This window comes from Eleutherodactylus coqui, chromosome 3, assembly GCF_035609145.1.
Source record: "Eleutherodactylus coqui strain aEleCoq1 chromosome 3, aEleCoq1.hap1, whole genome shotgun sequence".
Taxonomy (NCBI): domain Eukaryota; kingdom Metazoa; phylum Chordata; class Amphibia; order Anura; family Eleutherodactylidae; genus Eleutherodactylus; species Eleutherodactylus coqui.
Window position 1 is genome coordinate 78,226,046 of NC_089839.1, and position 24,391 is coordinate 78,250,436.

A 24,391-nucleotide genomic window follows, 5' to 3' on the forward strand; every position below is an offset into this window, starting at 1 on the left:
GAGCGCTCAGCCAATCAGATACAACCCATCCAGCAGACAGGGATTTTAAATATAAATATATATATATATATATATATATATATATATAATTTTTATTTTTTTACTACAGCTATGGATTATTTTCAGGGAAGGGCTTATAGTTAAAGCTCTTACCTGAAAATCACTGCGGGGGTGCCGGCATCCTATTGCTTTCAATGGGACCGCTGGCAGTGGCATCCCCATTGAAATCAATGGGGGAGCTTTGGGATCCTCTGCGACAGCTGTCACAGCTGTGGCAGGGGATTCCTTACTCCCCGCTGGGAGTCCCCTTGTCACTGAAAATTGCTGTTACAGTGTTCCGTGATGAGGGGGCTACCCTCGGAGATGAAGAAATCCTCTGCCACAGCTGTCACAGGGGATTTTTCGCTCCCCGCAGGGAGTCCCCTTGTCACTGAACACTGTAACAGTGCTGTCACAGTGTTCAGTGACAAGGGGACTCCCCATGGGGAATATTGACGTGCAGCACGGACCTATGGTGCACGTATGTCCTATGTTTTGCATGTACGTGTGTTTGCACGCCTATAAAACACACTGCAGAATATGGTGGCGCGATATAAATAAAGATTATTATTATATTATTATTACTTGTCTGAATGAGGCCATATTGTGAGACATGCACAGTGTTTCTAGATAAATAGATAGATTCTAATGAGAGTTGCACCTGCAGTTACTAGGGTCACCCACTACACTGGGTTTGGAGCACCAGCTTCCGCTCTGTACCCCCATGTGTAGCGGCTATGACACTGTGCACCCCCAATCAGCTGATCAGCTGGGGTCCCGACTGACAGACCCCAGACGATCAACTATTGATAATCTATCCCGAAGATAGATCTTCATTAGTATTTCCCTGGAAAACCCCTGTAAGAGGAGAGATTATTGCCTTGTATAAACAGAAAGATAACGAGACGCTGAATGCCCCTAGAGATACAGCTGGCAGCCCGACGCTGCTCTAAGTACTAACGCTCCACTTACACTGGACGATTATCACGCAAAATTAGTTCAAAGGAAAGAAACTGCGCCATAATCGTTGCGTCTAAATGCGCAGCCATCGTGCACTATTCGTTTGCTTTTCGTTTTTCACTCAGTTTCAACCAGCATAATAATCATTGCTGTTTGCTTACTTCTCGCTGCGTCTAACCCCCCCCCCCCCCCCCCCCCCCGCAGCTCGCTCAGTGTTTACCATAGAATGTGATGATCTGCCTGTCTAAACGTTCTGCAGGAGTGTGAACAACTAGCGGTGAGGTCACATGCTCGTGCAGATCGTTTAGCCGACCATCGTCCCATATAAAAAGGGCATAAGGATGTATTAACAAGTGTGATAAATCAGCCCTACATCGCACTCGTAAACCGGAGATTTGCAGGATTCTGCAATGCGCTTCCCCTTTAAAAATGTGTGATTTGCATCACTCAACATGTTTTTCACTCAGGAAAAAAATGAACGTGCCTTTGATAGTAAAAAATGGAAAAAAATTAAACGAACTCGCATGAAAACTGCATTTGCATATGAGTGTGATGCAGTATTTTTGTCTCCCCTACAGAATAAAGGGCGATCCTTGCAGACAAATCACCCAAAAACAGGACAAACTGCGATTTTTGACCCTCACTGTATTGGTACGAGCGAAACATCGCTGATTACAACGAATCCAATGAAAGTAATCGGTGCCCCAAACACGCAGGTTCTGCGCACAGCGCAACAACACAGAACCCCCGGATTATTACTGCTGGTGTAAATACAGCCTGAAGACGCTCGTCACAGAGGGGCTGAACACTTCTCAGACAATTTGGAGAAACCACTTTTATATCAGTCGTGTAGATTTATTTAAATTGTTTTTATTTGATTGCTTTTTGCAAACAGCTGAAAGTCTGTAAATCTGACAAACCTAATTTGCAGGGGGGGGGGGGGGGGGGGGGATAATTATGACTGTAACTATAGTTCTGCCCTTTCCTATGAATAACTTTATATTACTGTAATACCACTTTAAGCAGTTGTAGAGCTCCAGTGTTGTGACCTCATCGTAACCAAGACATCTGCCATAAGTGGTATGTCATCAGACTCTCTCTGCCACCTGAGCAACAGCACTGACTCTGAAGAGGTGGAGACACATCTGAGACCAGAAGAAGTGATACATCGCTTCATCATCCAACAATATAGTAAGTAGATGGGAACAGGAGACTAGAGTCTGCATGGAGGGGGAGGAGGTGCACTGTGCTGTATCGTTGCATGAAATGCAGTATCATATATAGGATATAGATTTAGTAATATATTTTATTTGATATCAAAACTACCAATTACCTGATATTTTGTACTGTTTATGGAAAATAGGCGTCAGAATAACAATCCTATATAGATAGTAAATGTATGTATGTGTGTATGTATATATATATATATATATATATATATATATATATATATATATATATATATATATATGAAGTATGGATAGTTGTGTGTACCTTTTAGGTAGTCAATGTAATCTACATCTAAAAATGTAGGAAATGCCATCTGATTTCATAGAAGTATTTCCTTATAAATCTTGAGTTGTTCCTGTTGCCATGGTAACGTCAGTAGGCGACCACCAATAGGATTGCTGGTCGTCGATTTGAAAGTTGTCAGTTGTGTGCAGTCAGTTATTGGTGGGTGATGTTCTTCTCCCCATTCAGTACTAGTAGACATATGATGGAGAACTATACTGGAAGCTCTAGTAGAAGATCTATAGTTGTCCTGTGTTTAGGGCTCATTCACACGGGCGTAAGGGCATTTCAGCCACAGAAATACGCTGCGTGTTTGCGTGACCGAATTGCACTGATGCCGCTTATTTTGCCGGCCTCGTCATGTATTTGCCACATGTTTGCGCACACAAATGTTGTCTGCATTGATTTCAATAGACTCTTGCGGTGCACAAATGACACCAAGAAAGGTCATGCTGCGGATTTTTCACGCGATCGCAGATTGCATGAAATTGAAATCAATGGGTCCTATTTGCTGAGTATTATGCATGTAACATTTGTGTACGTAATATGTTGTGCAAATCCGCCCGGGTGAGCAAGCGCTTATCCCCTATGGGGGCATTTGCTGCCCGCAGGCTCCTCACTGGTAAGTCCGATTCTGGGTCTTTATCCCTGAGGATATAGAGGTCTTCTCTTGCTTTCTATGGTTACATGTCACCGCAGCCTTCATTATAGATATTTCACAGCAATCACAGCCTCCAAGTCACAAATACCAAATTAAAGGGAATATTTAGGAAAGCGCCTCCCAAACATGATGTAGATCAACAAGGAAACTAAATAGATAGATGGAAGGCCTCCCCTGGTGTGAAGACCTGGGCTGATGGACCAAGTGTCACACCGGTAATCGTTCTGTCAGTAGAGAACCTCCTATGCTGGAGCCGCATCCAGATAGATGGGATGGAGAGCTGCAGATCGGCCAAAACTACAAGATAGATGGGATGGAGAGCCGCATCCAGATACATGGGATGGAGAGCCGCATCCAGATAGATGGGATGGAGAGCCGCATCCAGATAGATAGGATATAGAGAGCCGCATCCAGATAGATGGGATGGAGAGCTGCAGATCGGCCAAAACTACAAGATAGATGGGATGGAGAGCCGCATCCAGATAGATGGGATATAGAGATCCGCATCCAGATAGATGGGATGAAGAGCTGCAGATCAGTCAAAACTCCAAGATAGATGGGATGGAGAGCCGCATCCAGATAGATGGGATGGAGAGCCGCATCCAAATAGATGGGATGGAGAGCTGCAGATCAGCCAAAACTCCAAGATAGATGGGATGGAGAGCCGCATCCAGATAGATGGGATGGAGAGCCGCATCCAGATAGATGGAATGGAAAGCCGCATCCAGATAGATGGAATGGAGAGCCACATCCAGATAGATGGGATGGAGAGCCGCATCCAGATAGATGGGATGGAGAGCCGCATCCAGATAGATGGGATGGAGAGCCGCATCCAGATAGATGGGATGGAGAGCCGCATCCAGATAGATGGAATAGAGAGACGCATCCAGATAGATGGGATGGAGAGCTGCAGATCAGCCAAAACTCCAAGATAGATGGAATGGAGAGCCGCATCCAGATAGATGGAATGGAGAGCCGCATCCAGATAGATGGAACGGAGAGCCGCATCCAGATAGATGGGATGGAGAGCCGCATCCAGATAGATGGGATGGAGAGCCGCATCCAGATAGATGGGATGGAGAGCCGCATCCAGATAGATGGGATGGAGAGCCGCATCCAGATAGATGGGATGGAGAGCCGCATCCAGATAGATGGGATGGAGAGCCGCATCCAGATAGATGGGATGGAGAGCCGCATCCAGATAGATGGGATGGAGAGCCGCATCCAGATAGATGGGATGGAGAGCTGCAGATCGGCCAAAACTCCAAGATAGATGGGATGGAGAGCCGCATCCAGATAGATGGGATGGAGAGCCGCATCCAGATAGATGGGATGGAGAGCCACATCCAGATAGATGGAATGGAGAGCTGCATACAGATAGATGGGATGGAGAGCTGCAGATCGGCCAAAACTCCAAGAAAGAGTTTTATACAAAACAAAATATACATGTAAAAACTCTCTGCGCTCATAGGAGGAGGGTGAGCAATGAATAAAGTGGTAGCTGGTAGGCAATATAACTGACAATAGACCACCATTACTAACTCCAAGTAGGTGTCAGTGTAATGTCATTTACATTGTATACCAGCCACCATTTTATTCCTGGTTCATCCTCCTATGAGTGTAAAGATTTTTTACACAAATATCAAATTATGTTGTTGATCTAGAGCCGACAGCAAGTGACGCCAAGAGAACATGGCAGGTGCCAAAGGACAAGATGAGTTCCATAAGACCTTCATAATAGTGATCATGGGAAGCCAGGTAAGTATAATAATGTGAAAAACACAGAAATACACACAAGTATAAAAACACATTACATAAAAAAGATCCCCACATAATGATATAAATCCCAGAGAGCATAATACAAAGCATATATTTATTATATAGCACCCTGCTGGTATAAGCAGCAGCTGCATAGTTAAAAGTGATAAGGGGACATATTTAATAAGTCTCCTAGCCTTTGCAAGATATAGCACCCTGCTAGTATAAGCAGCAGCTAAATAGTTAAAAGTGATAAGGGGACATATGTATTAAGTCTCCTAGCTGGGACAAGAAATAGCACCCTGCTAGTATAAGCAGCAGCTAAATAGTTACAATGGATAAGGGGACATATGTATTAAGTCTCCTAGCCGGGACAAGAAATAGTACCCTGCTAGTATAAGCAGCAGCTAAATAGTTACAATGGATAAGGGGACATATGTATTAAGTCTCCTAGCCTGGACAAGATATAGCACCCTGCTAGTATAAGCAGCAGCTAAATAGTTAAAATGAATAAGGGGACATATGTGTTAAGTCTCCTAGCCTGGGCAAGATATAGCACCCTGCTAGTATAAGCAGCAGCTAAATTGTTAACCTGTTTAATATTATATGCTTGTATGTGCAATGTTCTTCTATTTACCCCTACACTTCATTCACATTGGAAAACTCTTTTGCTGCCTTCTTCTGAGAGCAGCTTCACTCCTGCCATTGATAAGAAGGCGAGCTACAACCCCCCTTGCATTCTTTAGGCCCAATGTCCACGGCAGATTTAATTTGCGGCACCCACGTGGGAGATCCATAAATCAAGCCACCCATAGGGATACATAAGGGTCCGCAAAATAATTAAAAGCATGAATTTTTTCCCAGCATGCATTTTTTTCCCAGCATGCATTTTTTCCCAGCATGCATTTTTTCCCAGCATGCAGATCACACGTGCAGGAAAAATTGCAGAATGCTCCATTTTTCTGCGGATCTCGCACTGACTGCTTCTATTGAAGTCAACAGAAGCCGTCCTATCCACGGCACACCCACAGCTGACACAGCGGACATGCTGCGGATCCGCGGGAAAGCAGGAGATTTAGAAAAAAACACTGTGCCTATGTTGGCCGGTGCACCGAGCGCATCGGTAATGCAGAAGAAAGAAGATTCGGCTGTGGACAGAGAAGACCCGCACCGGCTCCGGACAGGTAAGAAAATGTTTTTAAGCCGTTCTTTTTGTTTCTTAGAAATCACATGTCTGAATAGTAACTCGTTAGTAACCTACACCTTAAGGCGTAACATATGTTCATCATTAGCATTACAACCTATTGTGAATACTCATATGTTCTGTTTGTATATAGTGTCAGCATCTGTATGTATATAATAGTGTATATATATTCTGCAATGTCCACATATGTAATTTATATGCATGTTGGTAATATATGCAATGTACATAACATATTTTTGTATATAGTGTTTGTGTATTTATTATTAATATTGCAATATCTGTACATATTATAAATGTCCACATGTTTTATATATATATTTATACATAATCTACACATAATGTGCACACAGTGTTTATACATATAATATTTGTACTTTACTTTTTGGTGTTATGCCTGTTTTTTTCTTATATAAAGTTTGGATATAATGATGTTCATGTGTATAATATATATGAAGTATAATGATAACAAAAGCATCTCTCCCATGAGTTAGGCTGCCTTCACATCTGAAGACTGTGAGTATATATAAGTGAAAATGTATCTATATATACATATACATCTGTGTACTATTAATTCTGTAATATATATGTGTATGTGATATATTTCTATATCCTGTTAATGTTTGTGTACTATTAATTCTATAATATATACATGTATATGATATGTTTCTATATCCTGTTAATGTTTCTGTGTATTGCGTTAGCACATCAATATCTGTATATATGATTGATGCCCACAAATGTATTCATGTTATATATTTAATGCACATATTGTTTGCATTGGTAATATGTATATTTATGCCTGTATGGATATTATATGAATATGTGTATATGTGATGTACTTCAATGTAATTAATGTAATGTGAATGTCATTGTATTTATGTACACAGTATATATAATAAAGCATAATGTATTGTTAATTGCTTGAGATAATAGTAGTATCTTCAGTATCAGCTTCTTATTGCATCCTGTTTATGTGTATGTGACTGTATTATGTGATAAGTTCTGACCCTGATGTGACTGACCGTACAGAAGAAGCAGAATACAGGACAAGCTGCAATGGACAAAGCCTTCCAATTACACTCAGTATTGTCACTAAATAAGCAGAGCAGGATGTAAATGACATTTCTCTTCCCATCGGGCCCTCCAGGGCTTCTTATTCAGATGGGTCCCTATACTGACACTGTATATGTAGAACAGGAGATCTCCAGTGTAATTGGTCGGCTTTATAGGGATTCTCTGGTTATATGTAAGTAGCATTTACATAGCAGATACATAGCTGATCACTACAGGCGCTCTAACCTTCTTATATCCTCACTGTGACCCTACAGAACCCTGAGCACTGATCTCTGGATCTGGCCTGCAGGGGGCGCACAGTGTAAAGATGGCTCCTGACCACAGATGAGGATAACAGGTTAGAGCAGCTCTAGTGACGGGTTATCTAGCAGCTAGTTATATATTCTCAGGGATCGCTTTACCATTGCAGTGTGATACTTTACCTGTATAGTCACTCACATCAGTATTATCTGTCCATTGGTGTTATCATATAAGGTAGCATACAGCAAGGCTCCTGCTGGAATGACGCACATAATGTAGAATAAAAGCCACCTTGAAGTGTATAGATACAATGAGTGCAGTGTAACAACTGCAAACTAGATCAGTTATTAGAAGGTTCTGCATCATATTGATGCATATAGAGGACAATGTGATTCTGTGCTCTGACAGAGGATGACATGAGCCACATGAAGAAGTGACACATGCCACATCTGAGTATCTCCTCTTCTACAAATCTAGTCTTAGTGTAGGGACCCATCTGAATGAGGTCGCCGTGACGTGGCAGATGGGCTCGCACAATTGCAATAAAATGTGCGCCAAGAACCTCACATTTATACCTCTAGTCAGTGATATGTAAACTGTATGGGAAAAAGTTTATCATTGGGATCTCTGCTCATATCAGAAGTATAAACTCACTTGGATGGAAACTTTGTCTGTAATACCACCCCGGGCCCCTGCCATGTTGTGTGTTTTCAGCTACATATGGCAAGATGATCAGACAATCAGTGAGTGTCTCGGGTGGAAGACCCCTGCGGATCAATAGTTTAGGCCTAGAAAACCCAGTCTCCAAGATGATAGAGCAGCAACATTTACTAGTCAGATTACAAGCAGTGAAAACAATAAGAGTCTCTTGTTATTGGCCTTCAAAAAGGCCACATGATCAGCCAGTAATGTCAGATGTAGATGGCTAGTACTCAGTTTTTCTACTTCTGGGGAAATTAAGCTTTTTTGGTGCCTTTTAAAATCATACGTACTACTATCAGTAATCTAAGCTATGCAGACGATACAACCCTGGTAGCAGAGACAGCAAAGCATCTGAAGATGCTAATCCTGAAGCTAAAAGAAGAAAGTGAGAAGAGACTTTACCTAAACATCAATAAGACAAAGATCATGACCGCTGCCAACAAGGAAGTCCACATACAAGGTCAAAAATTGATGCTTTCGAGTTGTCGTCTTGGAGAAAATTTCTACGAATTCCCTGGACAGCTAAGGTCACCAACAAAGCTGTCCTGGACCGTATCAACCCAGAGGTGTCCCCGGGAAGGCAAGATCATGAGACAGAAACTGACTTACTTTGGACACATAATGAGGGTGAATTTGCTGGTAGAACAGATGCTACTTGAATGGTCAGTGGTAAAAGGAAACAGGGAAGAAAAAATATGTTGGCTGGACATCATCAAGTAGGGCCTGAGCATGGACATCAGGCAATTGAAAGCAGCTGTAAAGAATAGAGAAGCATGGGGAGGACCGGCCTACAGAGTATCCAAGAGTCGGACAGGACTGAATGGATAGAACTGGAATTACTACAATGCACGGAGGAGCCATGTCTTCCAGGGCGAGGACTACTGTTAGTATATCTCCACTCTGACTAAGCACCAATAGCCCCCCCCCCCCCACACACACCCACACCACCTATTGGAACATATTTACATACAGTGTAATTCCCTAATCTTGAGGCATTCCTATTCTCTGCTATTTTAGACAGACTGTATTATGTGCCGGGCAATGGTTGAGAAAAGTCAGCCCTGATTTCACTAACACGTGACTTCACTAAACATTAGTAAGTGTCTGCTTATACATTTCCATGAATCCACCAAACATGAGCACAAACTTTACCCTTAGTGACAATATGGCCTCTAAGGAGATGCCCACTGGTGTTATGGTAACAGATCCTAACCAACCCTCATCCCCAATGACAATGGGTCATCAAGCTTATACTTCATTTTCATTGTTTTTCTTGCTTTTGTTGTTTTTTACAAGAAACAAAAGGGCAACAGACTGCAGACTTCTAGTAGCCCTAATTCTACAGTCAGCATAGCGGAAGGGCTGATTCAAACAAAGCTTTTTCCTGCCCATGTGCTGTCCGTGTATTTCACAGACAGCACACGGACCCAATATCACATGTAAAATCAATGGATTCTATTCTCTGCATATTGCATACCCAAATATCCCCATTTGACATTGGCATCACACGGGCGTACTTGCGCTTATTTGCACAATTAAAAACAAAGTATGCTCTATTTTCCTGCACATTTACAATGAGTTGTATTTTTCAGTCAACATAGCTGTGAGAGGGTTCGTTTTTTGCAGGGCGCCCTGTGGTTAGCGTCGGTACCATTTTGAAATACATATGATTTTTTGATTGCTTTTTATTTAATTTTTTCTTCAAGGTGACCAAAAAACCGCATCTTTGGCATTATTTTTTTTATGGCGAAGTTCAACATGCAGAGTAAATAATGCATTACTTTATTTTAATATACATATGGCAAAAGTTTTTTTTTACTTTTATGGCTTCTTTTTTTTTCTTTTGAATAATTAGTAAAACTTTATTGATCCTAATTTTTTTTTTTGGGGGGGGTTAGAAAAAAGTAGGGAGGGGACAACAACTCGTGATGCTTTGATCGCTTCTGCAGTATGATGTAATGCCACAGCATTACATCATACTGTGATCCGGCAGGCAGGCTATCAAGCTACCCCATGAGCATGGCTTGATAAGCATTCTGCTATGACAGCTCTGCAGAGTTTCTGAAGGACGCCAGCTGCCATGACACCCACACGGCTCCCTGCCATCTCATTGCGTTGGGCTGTATCTAAGTCCCGAACATTGTTTGAGGGGTTTAAATGCCGCTGTCAGAATTGGCAGCAGCACTTAAAGCGTTAACAGGTCCAATGAGCTGCACAGCTTATCGGAGCAGTTGCTGGCGGTTGTCGGGTGTAAGAAACAGACGGCACCCATGTTGTATGGAGGCAGATCATTATTGGCCGATCACTAAGGGGTTAAAGAGTATTTCATGGTGAATATACGGCATCCTTGTATTCCAGAGGGGAATATTACTCTAAATATACCTAAATCTCTAAGGCCTCATGTCCACGGGGAAAATCAGGCCCGCTACGGATTCTCCATGGAGAATCCGTAGCGGGTCCCTCCTGCCCCGCGGACATGAGCGCTGAAAAGGAGAATTAACTCACCTCTCGCACGCTCCGGATCTTCCCTTCGTCGCGACTTCATCTTCTCTCCGTCGCGGCAGGATCTTCTTTCTTCGGCCAGGCGGATGTGCACGGCACATCGGTTGCGTGCCGCGCGCATGCGCTGGCCCGAAGAAAAAAGATCCGGCCGCGACGGAGAGAAGATGAAGCCGCGAAGAAGGGAAGATCCAGAGCAGGTGAGTATATTCTGATTTTGGTCTCCGGCGGATCCGGACGGCTTCCATAGGCTTCAATAGAAGCCCGCGGGAGCCATCCCCGCGGGAGACCCGCACGAAAATGGAGCATGTCCATTTTTTTTCATGCTCCATTTTAAAAAAAATCACTTTTATTGACCATCCGCGGGTATTTATCTACCCACGGGTGGTCAATGCATCCCTATGGGATGCAAATCCGCATGCGGGTGATCCGCTGCGGATCCTAAATCATATTTTGCCCATGGACATGAGGCCTAAAGGATTGTATCAGGACAAACTATTTCCTTGATCTTTATGCACATATATGAGTATTTACATTGCTAAGATTCAGCATATGTAATACTAATCGCATTCATTCTCTATGTTTCATTCATTCTCTATGTTTAAGGCTGCTTTTACATCATAACATATCCCTAATACGGACATATTATAGATGAAATTGCCTCCGTATTTCTTCTGTATTCGCCTCCATTGATTTCATTTTTTTTACAGGACAAATAGGTTCTGTTTTTTTGTGCAATGAAAAACAATCTGAATGACTACTAAAGTGACCAGATGTCCCGATTTAGGCGGGATAGTCCTGCTTTGGGACCCTGTGTCTCGCTTTCCCTACGGTCCCAAGCGGGACAGCCACTTCTCCCATTTTTTAGATGTCTATCCTGCTTTTGTTTTGAGACGAGGGGTAACTATGAAGGTGATTCCCAGCTGGGGTGCCACGGCTTCCCGGCTGGTAATCACCCTGTGGTGCTGCTGTAGGAGGCACACACTGATGGCAGTGTGTGCACCCGTGATCATCCTCCCCTGACCTCTCCTCCTTAGTTCCGCAGGAGGAGAGGAGAAGGGAGGAGGCGTCTGGGTGCATACACTCTCACCCACAGCAGTGCCCAGAAGAAAAGCAGTGGTGCTCTAAAGACCAGGAGGAGGTAAGTACATGCGTTTCTGGGGGGCTCTATTACTACTAGAGTTACTGTGGCATCACTGTTTCTACTGGGGCCAATATAGGGGATACTATTAGTAAAAATGTCCCCTATATCAGCCCCAGCAGTAATAGTATTACTATTGAGGCCACTGTGGGGGTCACTATTACTACTGAAGCCACAGTGGAGGTCACTATTACTATTGGGGCCAATAAAAGGATCACTATTACTACTGTGTCTGATATAGGGGGCACTGTTACTACTGGGGCCGAAATAGGGGACATTACTACTACTAAATCCACTGTGGGGGTAACTTTTACTACTGGGGCCGACATAAGGGACACTATTACTACAGAAGCCACTGTGGGGGTCACTATTACTACTGAGGCCTATATAAGAGACACTATTATTACTGAGGCCACTCTGCATGTGGCAGCATACCTCAAGCTGACTTAGGTTACGTTTACATGGCGAAAATGCTGCGGAATGCCTGCAGCAAATTTTGTAGCATTTTTGCCTCCAAAAAAACAGTTAAAATCCGTACAGTTGGTGCGGATTTTGACTGGCAATCAGCTGCGGATATGCAGCTGATTTCATACTATGTGGTGCTCCCCTTCACCTCTTCCAAAGGCTTCCCGCTGTAAGTACTCCCTGGCTTCCGGTCTCCAACTGTGCAAATTTTGACTGTTTTTTGGATGCCGAAATGCTGGGTACTTTGCCACAGAAATTTCCACCACGTGTAAATATACCCTAAGTCTGCTTGAGGTAGCAAAAGTAGCCTCAGCAGTAATAGTGCCCCCTATAACGGCCCTAGTAGTATTATTGTTCCCTATAATAGTGACCCCCACAATGACCTCAGTAGTAATAGTGTCCCTTATATCAGTCCCAGTGTCAATAGTGTCTTCCACAGTGGCTCCATTAGTAATAGTGTCCCCTATGTCGGCTCCAGTAGTAATAGTGACTCCTCCCCTGACCTCCTCCTTCACTGAGGAGAGGTCAGGGGAGGAAACAGCCGTCTGTGCATGGAGTCTGGCTTTGCTTTAATTCCCAGTTATTGTTACAAGGCTTGTATAAAGAGTCTGACTTTGGCTTGAATGAATGCTACCTTCCAATAGGTGGCACTGTGGAGGTATTATTCCATCTCTCTTAGGCCTCCTGCACAAGGGCGGAAATTCAGCTGCGGGATTTCCCGCAGAATTTCCGCCCGTGCATGCTGCCATAGGATTGCACTAGATAAAGCAAACCTATGCAGACATCTGCAATTTGACTGTGTGAAAACTCGCGCAGTAAACAAATTGTGGCATGTCCTATTTCCTTGCGAGCCTCACAGAGGCTCGCGCAGAAACGTCACAGCTGACGCGCCGGCACATCGCAGTGCAGAGAGAGAAGACGTCGGATGGGTGAGTATAAGCTCAATACCAAGGCACGGGTCGCATCCCACTGCGAAAATTCTCGCAGCGGGATCCGACCTGGCCATGTGTAGGCGGCCTTATTTGCATATTACCCAGAGGAGCATGAAGGACCTTTTGAGTCTCCTCACTCATCGTCTAGGTGCTTTCCCTAAGGAGAAAAGACAGCGTTTCTGACCCCTATAATATTATTAACATGAATTAATTACTTATAGAGTGACAATGGATAAATTTAGAAAGTAACCAACAAACTTATTGTGCTAGTTACTTTCTAAATCAAATATTTTTTCTTGGTACAGAATATAGCATTTCCAATAGAGGTCCAGTGATTGGCAGAGAGTCAGTCTATAGCAGCATTCCAATGATAGAGCTGGAGCATCCACAGCGGCGAATGAAATGTGTTGAAGTGCTCCAATGTTTTCCGACAACCTGTCAATTTTACTACTAATTTCCAATGAGATATTTTAGAAGTTTCCTGGCTTTGAGGGAAAAGAGAAATGTGAGAGACTGGGTTGGCAGTGTTTGTGTAGCACGGATGTTGTGCAGCTGGTGTCTGGTGGAAATGAGTGATTAGACCTGGCATAGACACTGAAGCACTAGTGGTGTGCAGCTGGGCCTGAGTGTACAAGTTTTGGCTAATGTAAGGATACACGGCCATTGTTTGATGGAAGAAAATTGGAAAGCAAAGTACAATCTGGTGTCAAAAAGGCAAACAAGACAAATTAATACAAAACTCCAGAGACTGTCTAAGAAGCTATTTCACCCAGTTCTCATGTAAAGTTTTAGGCTTGTGGTCACTGCTATTCCTATTCGTAAACTTTAAATGCTACACAATAAAACCCAGATTTCTCACTGGCCAGGTTACGTGTATTTTATTCATTTTTAAGGGTGTCAAGTTAATGTCAAAGTCCATAAATTCGAATTAATCCTCACTATACTTTTTTTTACTAAATACATTATGGTGTTTTTAGCACTGAAGTCAATGGGTGACAAATGCACCAAATATCTCCTTTCTAACACCTTAGTGACGCCCAATACGCTATTATACTGACTTCATTAATGGACTTTCAGGCTACATATACATCTTTTTAAGGCAGTGACTTGACTGACTGCTGATAGCCAGGCTCCTGCTGTAACTTTAGGCCTCCTTTACACGGGCAACACAGCATCGCCGAGAGAAAATCGCGCGACATCGCATCGCTAGTCTGTGCAATATTATTGCGTATTCTCGCAGCAATATTGCAATTTTGTAGCACTACAAAGTCGCAAGTGTTGCTACAAAGTCACGTGACTTTGTAGCACCATTTGCAAGGATTTTCGGGGGAGGGGGAGGCTTGAAATATAAGCCCCAACCCGAAAATAAGCTCTAGCCGCAGAAAAAAAAAAGAATACATCAGCTTAGAAGTGCTGTTCGGAGCTGGCACTGTTTTTCATCTCTTCAGGCCGGGGATTGAAAACACTTAGCCAATCAGATACAGTGCTCGATAAACCAATCACAGCCATTGAGTGCTAGCTCTAATTGGCTAAGCATCAGCCAATCAGAGGCAGTGCTTCCAGGAAGGGGGGGGGGGGGATTTTCCAATCCGCGGCCAGAAGAGATGAAAAAAAAACAGTGCCAGGGATCGGGAGGAAGCTGAAGTGGTGCCGGACAGCGCTTCTAAGGTGATGTATTCTTTTTTTTCTCCTGTAGCCAGGGCTTAGTTCATGGCTTTGACAGTAGGATTTTCTACTGTCAAAGTTGCATCGCATCACATGAAAACCGCATTTTTATGCAATGCGATGCAACAGAGAGGAAGGCTCCATAGAGAAACATGGGCTACAAAACCTCACTAGTTGGGTGCATATTGCGTAACCAGGGAGGTTTTGGACTAGCAATGTCGCATCCTACAAACCATCGCAAATGGTCGAAAACCATTGAAAATTGCGTGGCTATGTCGCGCATGTGAAGGAGGCCTTAGTGGCATGAAAACCATAGATCCTGTCAGTTTAACCTCTTACATGCCACAATCAATAGCAACTGCAGGATGTAAACAGCTGACAGGGAAAAGAGGCTCCTTCTATCACCCACTGGAACCCGACAAACTGATCGGAAGTTACCAATGAGTTCCTATGGCAGCCGAGAGCATGACAAAGGCCTCCATGTCTGCTATGTAACTCAGCCTATGAGACCCTCTCCATCAGAGTCTAATAAGCTGCTGTCGTAAGCTCAATAAAGTTTAATTGAAAGAAAAAAAATCCAGTTTAACAAAAAAATTATATTTTTCGCTACAAAAAAACCTTTTCAAATAGTTAAAATACCCCAAAATATTTCAAAAAACATGAAAATGTTTTGCTATTTATTGTGCGTGGTACGCAATAAAAATTATTTCAGAAAGTAATGCCAAAATTGCTATTTTCCTTTTGTTTGCCTCCAAAATGTGCAATAAAAAGCAATCCAAAAGTCACATGTACATCAAAATTGTACCAATAAACACTAAAACTCATCCTGCAAAAAGCAAGCTCTCACACAGCTTTGTTACCAGAAAAATAAAAATGTTATGGATCTTAGAATGCAACGATGCAGATTCAATTGGTTTTCTTTAAAAAAAATCATGCTTTTATTGTTTAAAAGTAATAAAAAATAAAAAAATCTCAATAAACTTGGTATCGCAGTAATAGTGCTAATGCAGATTTAAAAAGTTATTGTTTTATTTTTACCAAATGGCGAATGCTGTAAAAACAAAACCCCAAAACAATGATGGAATTTGTGGAAGTTTTTTCCATCCCCCTCCCAAAAATATTTAGTAAAAGTTATACAATACATTATAAGTATAGAGTGGCGCTATTAAAAAATACATCTTGAAAATAAAAGAGAAAACCCTCATATTGATATATCAATGCGTTACGGCTCATGTAAAGCACTCAAGGAATTGTGTTGGATTTCTTTCAGTTTTTTTTTCTTGCCCTCCCTCCTTCATAAAAATTAGCAAACCAAGCTAAATGTATGTGTCAGTCTGGCTTTGACGGCTTATTTACACGAGTGTATATCAGCTGCCGTTTTCACGGCCGGCCGATATACGCTTCCATCTGAGCATTGTTCCCCCTTCCCTCCCTCTCACAGGCTCTCTGCCTCTCTCCTCCACTCCGGGAGTGGGCTGGATGGGGGGGCGGAGCTAAACTCCTGCCCCCTCCCCGCAGCGAGCAATGGGAGTGGGCGAGCAAATAATGATGTGCGCCAAATTTTCAAACTTTTTACTCCAAACTTTTGTACGACATAAAAGCGGCATTAATGATTTAATACATTTTCCTTCAATGTTTCTCATGGCGATCTAGCAGGTCATACCTATTTCAGAACCTGGTTCGTCTGTTCTTTGAAGAACATCATCCGGATGCGGTTTACACAAACCATGGAAAGGCGCCAGATCAAATGAATCTTGCAATAACTGGACATTGACCTCAGAACATACACTCATGAATCCCACAGCATAGCCTTGGTCCTGTACAGAGGGACAAATGGAACATTATCTCCAGGCACTTCACTTTGGTGTCATCATTTCTGTAGCTGAGGATTTAACACTATTCTAAATATACACAATTTGCCAAGATGTAATTTAGGCACAGTACAAAACCAATGTAAGGCATGCCGTAATTTGGGCTGCAAATTCAGTGATAGCCTATAGTTGGTCTGATATATGTCCAAAAAGTGTCTTTTTTGCCATGCGTCCTGTTACTATACATTAGCATATATTTTTGAAGTTGACTACATTTTCCATTACAAGGGCATCCTGTATTGTGCAATTTACTCTCCTGAACCCCGATGATCCAGTACTGCAGCCCTGCGATTCCCCCAGTCTCTGTTGTACTAGTGGAAGTCACATGACTGCTGCCTGCCAATCAGAGGCCACAGCACCACCGTTCCGAACGCCTAGCATCATGCCGCTCAGGAAGTGAGCGCTGATGCAAGGAGATTGGGCTACCTTCCGCTATCAAAAAAGATCAGGAGAATCATGGGGCTGCAGAGATGGGTCGCTGGGACTCAAGAGGGTGAGTACTTATTTTGTTTTATTGTTTTAAGTGATTTGACTCTAAATTTAAAAAGTGAATATCAAACTGGACAACCCCTTTAAATGCCGAGTTAACCTTTACTACTTCTATATGCAACTATATGGCATATTCTGCGCAATTGTTTACAATAGCTCATGGGTGCACCCTCCAGCAGCTCTTTAAGGCCCACTTCACATGGTCGTATTCCTGTGCGCAAAATGTGCACACAACATGCAGGAACAACTGGAACCCATCGATTTCAATGGGTTCATTCATATGTGCATATTTTCCGGGGCATTTCAGTCGCGCAAAAAAGATGCAGCATGCTCTAGTTACCTGTGCATTTGCACACCAAAGGTCCCGTTGGGTAGAAGGAGGAGTGCCCCAATTTATGCACAATTATGCACAGATATGTTGCATAATGCAAGTGGAAAAAGAAAACATCTGGAACTGATTAGACTAAATTATCCATTTTAATTGCTGCATCTTTGTTTATCGCTTGCAAATAACCAAGCCCAGAGGCGGGAAAACTATCGTAAAGTACACCGATTTGCACACAAAAAAGCCTCATTTCATGCGCAAAAAAACTTGTGCCAAGGCGTGCAGAAATGTGCATAAAGTCATGTGCAGGGGCCTAAAATACACTGATACACTTGTAAAAAAGCCTCGTTCAGTGCGCAAGTAGGTTGCGCTGAGGCACCTGTAAATGCTCGTGTGAAGGGGGCCTAAATGTCCTTAAGGGTGGACGCACACTTGCGATTTTTTCTTTCTTGCGCTGTGAGAGCACGAGAAAACTCTCGCCTCGCAGCGCAAGAAAGACGCCGGCATATCGCAAGTGGTTTCAATGGGGCCAGCGGCAGCAGCGCTAGCCCCATTAAAAACATAGGGAGAATGCCGCGGACTTCTGCCACAGCTGTGGCAGGAGTTTCCTTCCTCCCCTGCAGCATGTCCTTTCTTTTTGCAATATCGTCCATTGTTTTCAATTAGGCCGGCGGCATCAGCGCCTGACCCATTTAAAACAATGGGAGAACATCGCAATCCCCTGCTGCAGCTGTGACATCTGCTGCAGGGGATTCCTCCAGCCCTGCAGGGATGCGAGGCTATCTCCATGTGCAAATGCCTCACATCCAGGGGTTTCCACATGGATTGAGAGGGTGATATTGGGCTGTGATTCACGACCCGACATCGCCCTAGTTAGTGTAAAGGAGCCCTGATTCTCCCTAGCAATGGGATTTGCTAATTCACAACAGCGCTGCTAGACTTAACATAGGAACTTTGACCTGGCCTGACCCATCACTCAATGCATCAAACTCAAATTTCATGAATTTACGGCGGTGGTGAGGATGTGACAAATCTAATGAGACCAAAATCATCCATCACAGGTCAAAGTGTAGCACAAGAAAAAGCCTGTAGGCTTTTTTTATATTTGATGCCCAGCTCCACGCATGTTTTTTTTTTTATAAACCCCGGTGGCATAGAATGCAAAAAACTTGAGACAGTTATTCCTAATTATCACAAGATTTCAAAGCTGAAAACCAAAAGAGTGACACTAAATTGAAATGATAATATATTAACCCTTTGCAATCCAATTTTTGATTCAGGGTTTCCTAGGGGCCTTTCTCTTTCTGCCATTATACAATGGCGCCATCTGCTGGCCAGAGCCAGTACTGCGGTATGTGACATGCTGGAGAGGCCCCCGACAACAGAGAGGCCAATAATATACAGTAAGAATACCCTGCCGGACGTCTTCTGACATCGTAGCTGTAGAGCCTTCAATCAGAATGTCTTTGGACGTCAGACAGTGCATTGGAAAGGGTTAATTCTAATTGAACAGCACTCTATATTCACATTCGTGAGATCTTGTGATAACTAGTCAGATCTTGTATTTTTTTTATTATATGCCGCTGGGAAAAGGATGTGGGTAACTCTCAGCGTGGCAGAGATGGTGGTGCTGACTTCACAGATGAGTCAGCCTATTTGCGTGCGGTGTGTAAAGTCTTTTTAGTAGAGATGAGCGATTGTACTCAGTAAGGCCGATTTCGCAATTGAGCACCGCGATTTTCGAGTACTTCACTACTCGGGTGAAAAGTACTCGGGGGCGCTGTGTGGCGGGGGGGGGGGCGTGGTGGAGCGGGGGGGAGCAGCGCGGAACAGGTGGGAGCTCTCTCCCTCTCCCCCCCACTCCCCTCTGCAACCCCCCGCTCACCCACAGCACCCCCAAGTACTTTTGTAGTGAAGTGCTCGAAAATCGCGGTGCTCGATTGCGAAATCGGCCTTACCGAGTACATTCGCTCATCTCTACTTTTTATAAATTTTTTTTAACATTTTTTTTATTAGTTACAGTTCGAATTTTTTTGTGGGGGATAACTATTTGTCATTAAAAATAAAATGAAGATCCGCTGGTGTTAGGTCCTATTTAGTGAAGTAGTTCTAGTAAATGTTTCTACAGGACATGTGATCAATGTAAGCTTGTTGAGGGTCTCCCCACTGGACCCCCACTGATTACTAGAACAACGGTCCCCAGTCCCTGTTCATTCTTACACTGTGAGTAGTTTGAATGGAGTGAAGGTGGAGGACACGCGCTGCTGAACCATGCAATGCCTATGGTAGTGATGGAAACAGTCAAGCTTGAAAGATTGTACTAAATGTATTTCATTGAAAAAAATCTCATTGCAGTCAATGAAGGAAGAAAATACATTAAAATGATGAACGACAGGTTTGCTGCATTTTATGTTACCCCCTTGAGGATATGGCCATTTTTTGCCTTTTCATTTGTTTGCTTTCTCCTCCCTCCGTTCAAAAACAAACATATGGTGCCGTTTATTGTACCTCAGAGTGCACTGACCAACTTTAAAAAATTTCTAAATGTGTGAAATGGAAAAAGACACAATTGCGTTATTTTGGGGGGTCTCCTTTGTACGGCATGTATACATACCGCAGTCAAATTGGCACGACAACTGTGGGTTAGTATGATTACAGGCAATTAGAATTTTTTTTGCTGCATTACTTTTTAAAATATCTTTTAAAAACATAACTTTTCTGCTGCCATCTTCTGACACCCATAACGTCTTTACTTTTCTGTTGATGCAGCTGTGTGAAAACTTGTTTTTTTCAGGATAAACTGTGGTTTCTACTGTGACCATTTTGAGGTAGATGTGACTTTTTGACACACGCCTTTGATTCATTTTATTCTTGGAGATGGGGTGACCAAAGAAGCGCTATTCTGACAGTGTGCATTTTGTCTTTACTGACGGTGTTCCTAGTACGGGATAGGTAATGCATTATTTTAACAGAACAGACTTTTACAGATACAGCAATAACAATTGTGTTTTTTTTGGAGTTTTTCTTATTATAAATATAGAAACAGGAAAGGCTTTTTTTAAACTTTTAATATAGGTTATTTTTGTAATTATTGAGAAAAACTTTTTTTCACTTATCTTCACTTTTTTTTTGTCTCCTAAACGGACTTGAACTTGCGATCGTTTGATCACTTGTATAATATACTGCAATACTTCAGTATTGAAGTATATTGTATGTCTGTTGGCATTCCATTAATACATGGCAGAAATACATGGCAACCATGGGCCTTCACAAACCCCAGGTTGTGATGACATCAAAATGGTACCCTTAGTTTCTTCAGCTGCTGTGAGGAGCCAAAAACAGCCAACGGAGCATGAGCGCTGCAGAATGAAAATGCTGGTACACTTTAAATGACCACTTTAAATTTTTAGCCGTGCTAAAAATTAGTGGCTATCAGAGTGTTAAATCACGTGAACAAAGGATAGCCACGCTGAGGACACCCTGAAATCTCTCCACCACTAGAACAATGAAGGGAATCCCCACAGGGATGAAGGGCATCCATGCAGGGGTAAAGGGAATTCCCACACGGGGGATTCCCTTTATCTCTGCAGGGACTGCCTTTATCCCTGCAGTGCTGAACTCCCTCCTTCTCCCTTTGCTAGCCAGCTTGCCTAGTCTCCCATAGGAATTTATGAAGCCGCCGGCATTGTGCCGTAAAAAGTCCTATTTTTTGATGGAGAGAAATCTTTAGACGCAGGATTTTTTAGGCGTGTCAAAAGATCGTTTGTTAGAAAGAGCCCGTAGGTTCTTTTAAATGGGATTTTTTGATGCTCATGTTAAAGAGGCCTAAGTGAATAAGAATCACTGAACAATCCGTGTTTAAACAGAACAATTAGTGAACGAGCTGACATAGATTTTTATAAAATGAGTGCTGAATGAAAAGTGAACAATTTATCAGTCGTTTGATCGTTGGCTGCGATTATCATTAATTTCCACTTGTTTGAATAGTTCTGTGTAAAATGGCCTCAACTCCTGGTGTTTTCTGTGTCATAGGTAGCACGATATTTATCTCTGTGGCAGATTTATTTCTACCAAGCAGCCAAAAATCCATGCTGAAATGTTCTTTAACATATAAATGGGGCTACCGAAATCTCATTTGCATGAATAGGATGCGGATTGTCATTGGATTTGAGGTAGATTTCAGCTATTTGTGTCAAACCCGACATTTGTGAACAGAGCTTTGCATCTTGTTGCTGCTGTAAAATATAGCCGAAATCTAGAAAGAATGGTGTGAATGTGCCCCAAGTCCTGTCTCATTATCGGCTTAAATGGGATGTACAGCTGCTATAAAGAAAGAGGAAATCCAATACAAACAGGTTAACTTTCCTCTCCTAAAGGCTGAGTGATTGTTTTTGTCCTGCCTCGGAGACTGAACAAAAGCTGAGGCGTTGCTGCCCTGTAATTTGGGGGCCAATGCTCAGCAGAGGCTGATTAACCAATCCATCTACCATATGTGAAAAGAAGACATGCCAACCGTATACTCGGCAGGGAAAACTGGCATCATACTTGGCTCACATGGGCCCTTCTATGCAATCTACAGCAGTGCTGGTGAGAAGCTAGTGCCTGAAATGTCTCTTTCTGTCTATTCCAATTCTGGAGGCTGGTGACATGAATCTATTATTTATTGTGTTGCTGTTTGCAGTAAGCTATTACACTAATGGCTCATTGTCAGTTATAATTAGCTGCAAACCAATATGCAGAACACATATGGTTGTCACAAATAGGTAGCCAGATTTGGAGAAGAACTACAATACAAATGGCTATATGGACTTGTGCACCTACACTAGTAATAGATTGGGGAAGTGTCTAAATAATCCTAATCTCAATATTGGTCATATAGCAAACCAAAAAATAGCTACATTCAGTACAGACTGTTTAGGATACTTTGTGTCTCATTGGAGGAATACAGGCTGCTGCTGGATTTAGATTAAGGCCTCATGTCCACGGGGAAAATCAGGCCGGCCGCGGATTCTTCATGTAGAATCCGTAGCAGGTCCCTTCGGCCCCGCGGACATGAGGCCTAAAAAGAAGAATAAACTCACCTGCTCGGGACGATGCGGATCTTCCTTCCTTCGCGGCCGGATGTTCTTTCTTCGGCCTGGCGGATGTGCTTAGCACGCCGGCGCCGTGCCACGCGCATGCACCGGGCCAAAGAAAGAAGATCCAGCCGCGAAGGAAGGAAGATCCGCATAGTCCGGAGCAGGTGAGTTTAATTCTGGTACGGGTCTCCCGCGGATCCGGACGGCTTCCATAGGCTTCAATAGAAGCCTGCGGGAGCCATCCCTGTGGGAGACCCGCACTAAAGTGGAGCATGCCCTTTTTGTTTTCCCACATGCGGATCCGCGCCTGATGGGAAAAATGACATCCGCAGGTATTTAACTACCTGCAGGTGTCCAATGCATCCCTATGGGGCGCGGATCCGTGTGCAGGAGAAATGCTGTGGATTTTAAGCCTGTGGACATGAGGCCTTAGGGTAGCGGGTGGCAGAGGGCAGGAAACCACACCGCCATTTAGGGCCACTTTATTAGAGTACTCTTACATGGGACAGACAACTGTCGGGCACTAAGGGTGTTTTTACAAGAGTCGATAGTCACCATAACGCAATTACCTAAATGAACAATTATAGGAGGCCGCTGCCTTGTGTACACACTAGATCCGATAGCGCAAGCGGACAAGAATCGCTCACTTGTCGGAGTTGCTTAGTTTTTAGCAGATGCAAAACAGCATCGCCCAAAAAACAATGGGAAACACTCTGCGATCCTCTTCCGCGGCTATAATCTATTTCTCCGAAGTAATGCGAGGCGGTTTTAACACAAAAACGCCTGACATCCGCGGGGACATCGCATGCTGGCGAGTGCACTTTCAGGCTGAGTTTCACTGCCTGATATCGCAATCGCACATGTAAAATTAGACTAGTAGTTATCTAATGCAGATGACAAAATAGCTGCAAGGCTTCTTACACATGGCCAAGCGCGATACCAGGCTGGGAAACTCAGCCTGATATCGCAGTTGTGCCTGTGCGATGTACCGGTGGATGTGAGGCGTTTTTCAGGGAGGTTGCGATCCTCCGACACAATATGTTTTCCTGTGCCATTGGAAACAATGGGCGATGCGCTCCGAAGGAACGCCCAAAGATAGGACATGCCAGGATTTTTTTCCGCAACGCACAAATTTTGCAGGATTTTCACAACCATGTAAAAGCAGCCTAAGAGCTTATTCACAGGAGCGTATATCGGCCACCGTTTTCACGGCCAGCCGATATACGCTACCGTCTGGTGCATTGGATTCCAATGCATCAGATCACACATTCCTAAGGCCTCATGTCCACTCAAAAAATACAATCCGCGCAGAATCTGCCGCGGATTTCCGCGCAGATTTGCTATAAATGGCATTTTTTTGCATGCAGATATCCGCACACATTGCTATCAATGTGACAGCAATGTTGCCGATCCGCGCGGATTCCGCGGCATGCCGCGTTTTTTCTCCCGCACATGAAAAATGCAATTCTTTTAAAATGCCATCCACGGGTGCAAAAATCTATTTAATGGACCCGCGGATGGCAATGATTCCCTATGGGCAAAATCCGCTGCGGAATCCGCAATTCCATTTACCCAGTGGACATGAGGCCTAAGGCCTCCTTCCCACGAGCGTGACGGGCTCCGCAGCGTAATATTCCGCTGTGAAGCCCGTCACGGCGCCCCCCAGAGCCCCTATACTTACCTGCGGGAGATAGCGTGAAATCGCTTCCCCGCCCACCACCGCCGCGTCACCGCTCGTCACCGCTCGTCACCGCCCACCGCTCTCGCGTCACCAGC

General features: G+C 43.5%; 1 protein-coding gene across 3 annotated transcripts in view; it reads right to left on the reverse strand.

The window, feature by feature from the left end:
* The window catches only part of CFAP61 (cilia and flagella associated protein 61), a 332,916-nt gene that overhangs the window by 253,177 nt on the left and 55,348 nt on the right, over window positions 1–24,391 (reverse strand). For all 3 annotated transcript variants that reach the window (XM_066595763.1, XM_066595760.1, XM_066595761.1), the window contains exon 8: window positions 16,516–16,669. In XM_066595763.1, the coding sequence (XP_066451860.1) occupies window positions 16,516–16,669 (154 nt within the window). The remainder of the gene's footprint in view (window positions 1–16,515; window positions 16,670–24,391) is intronic.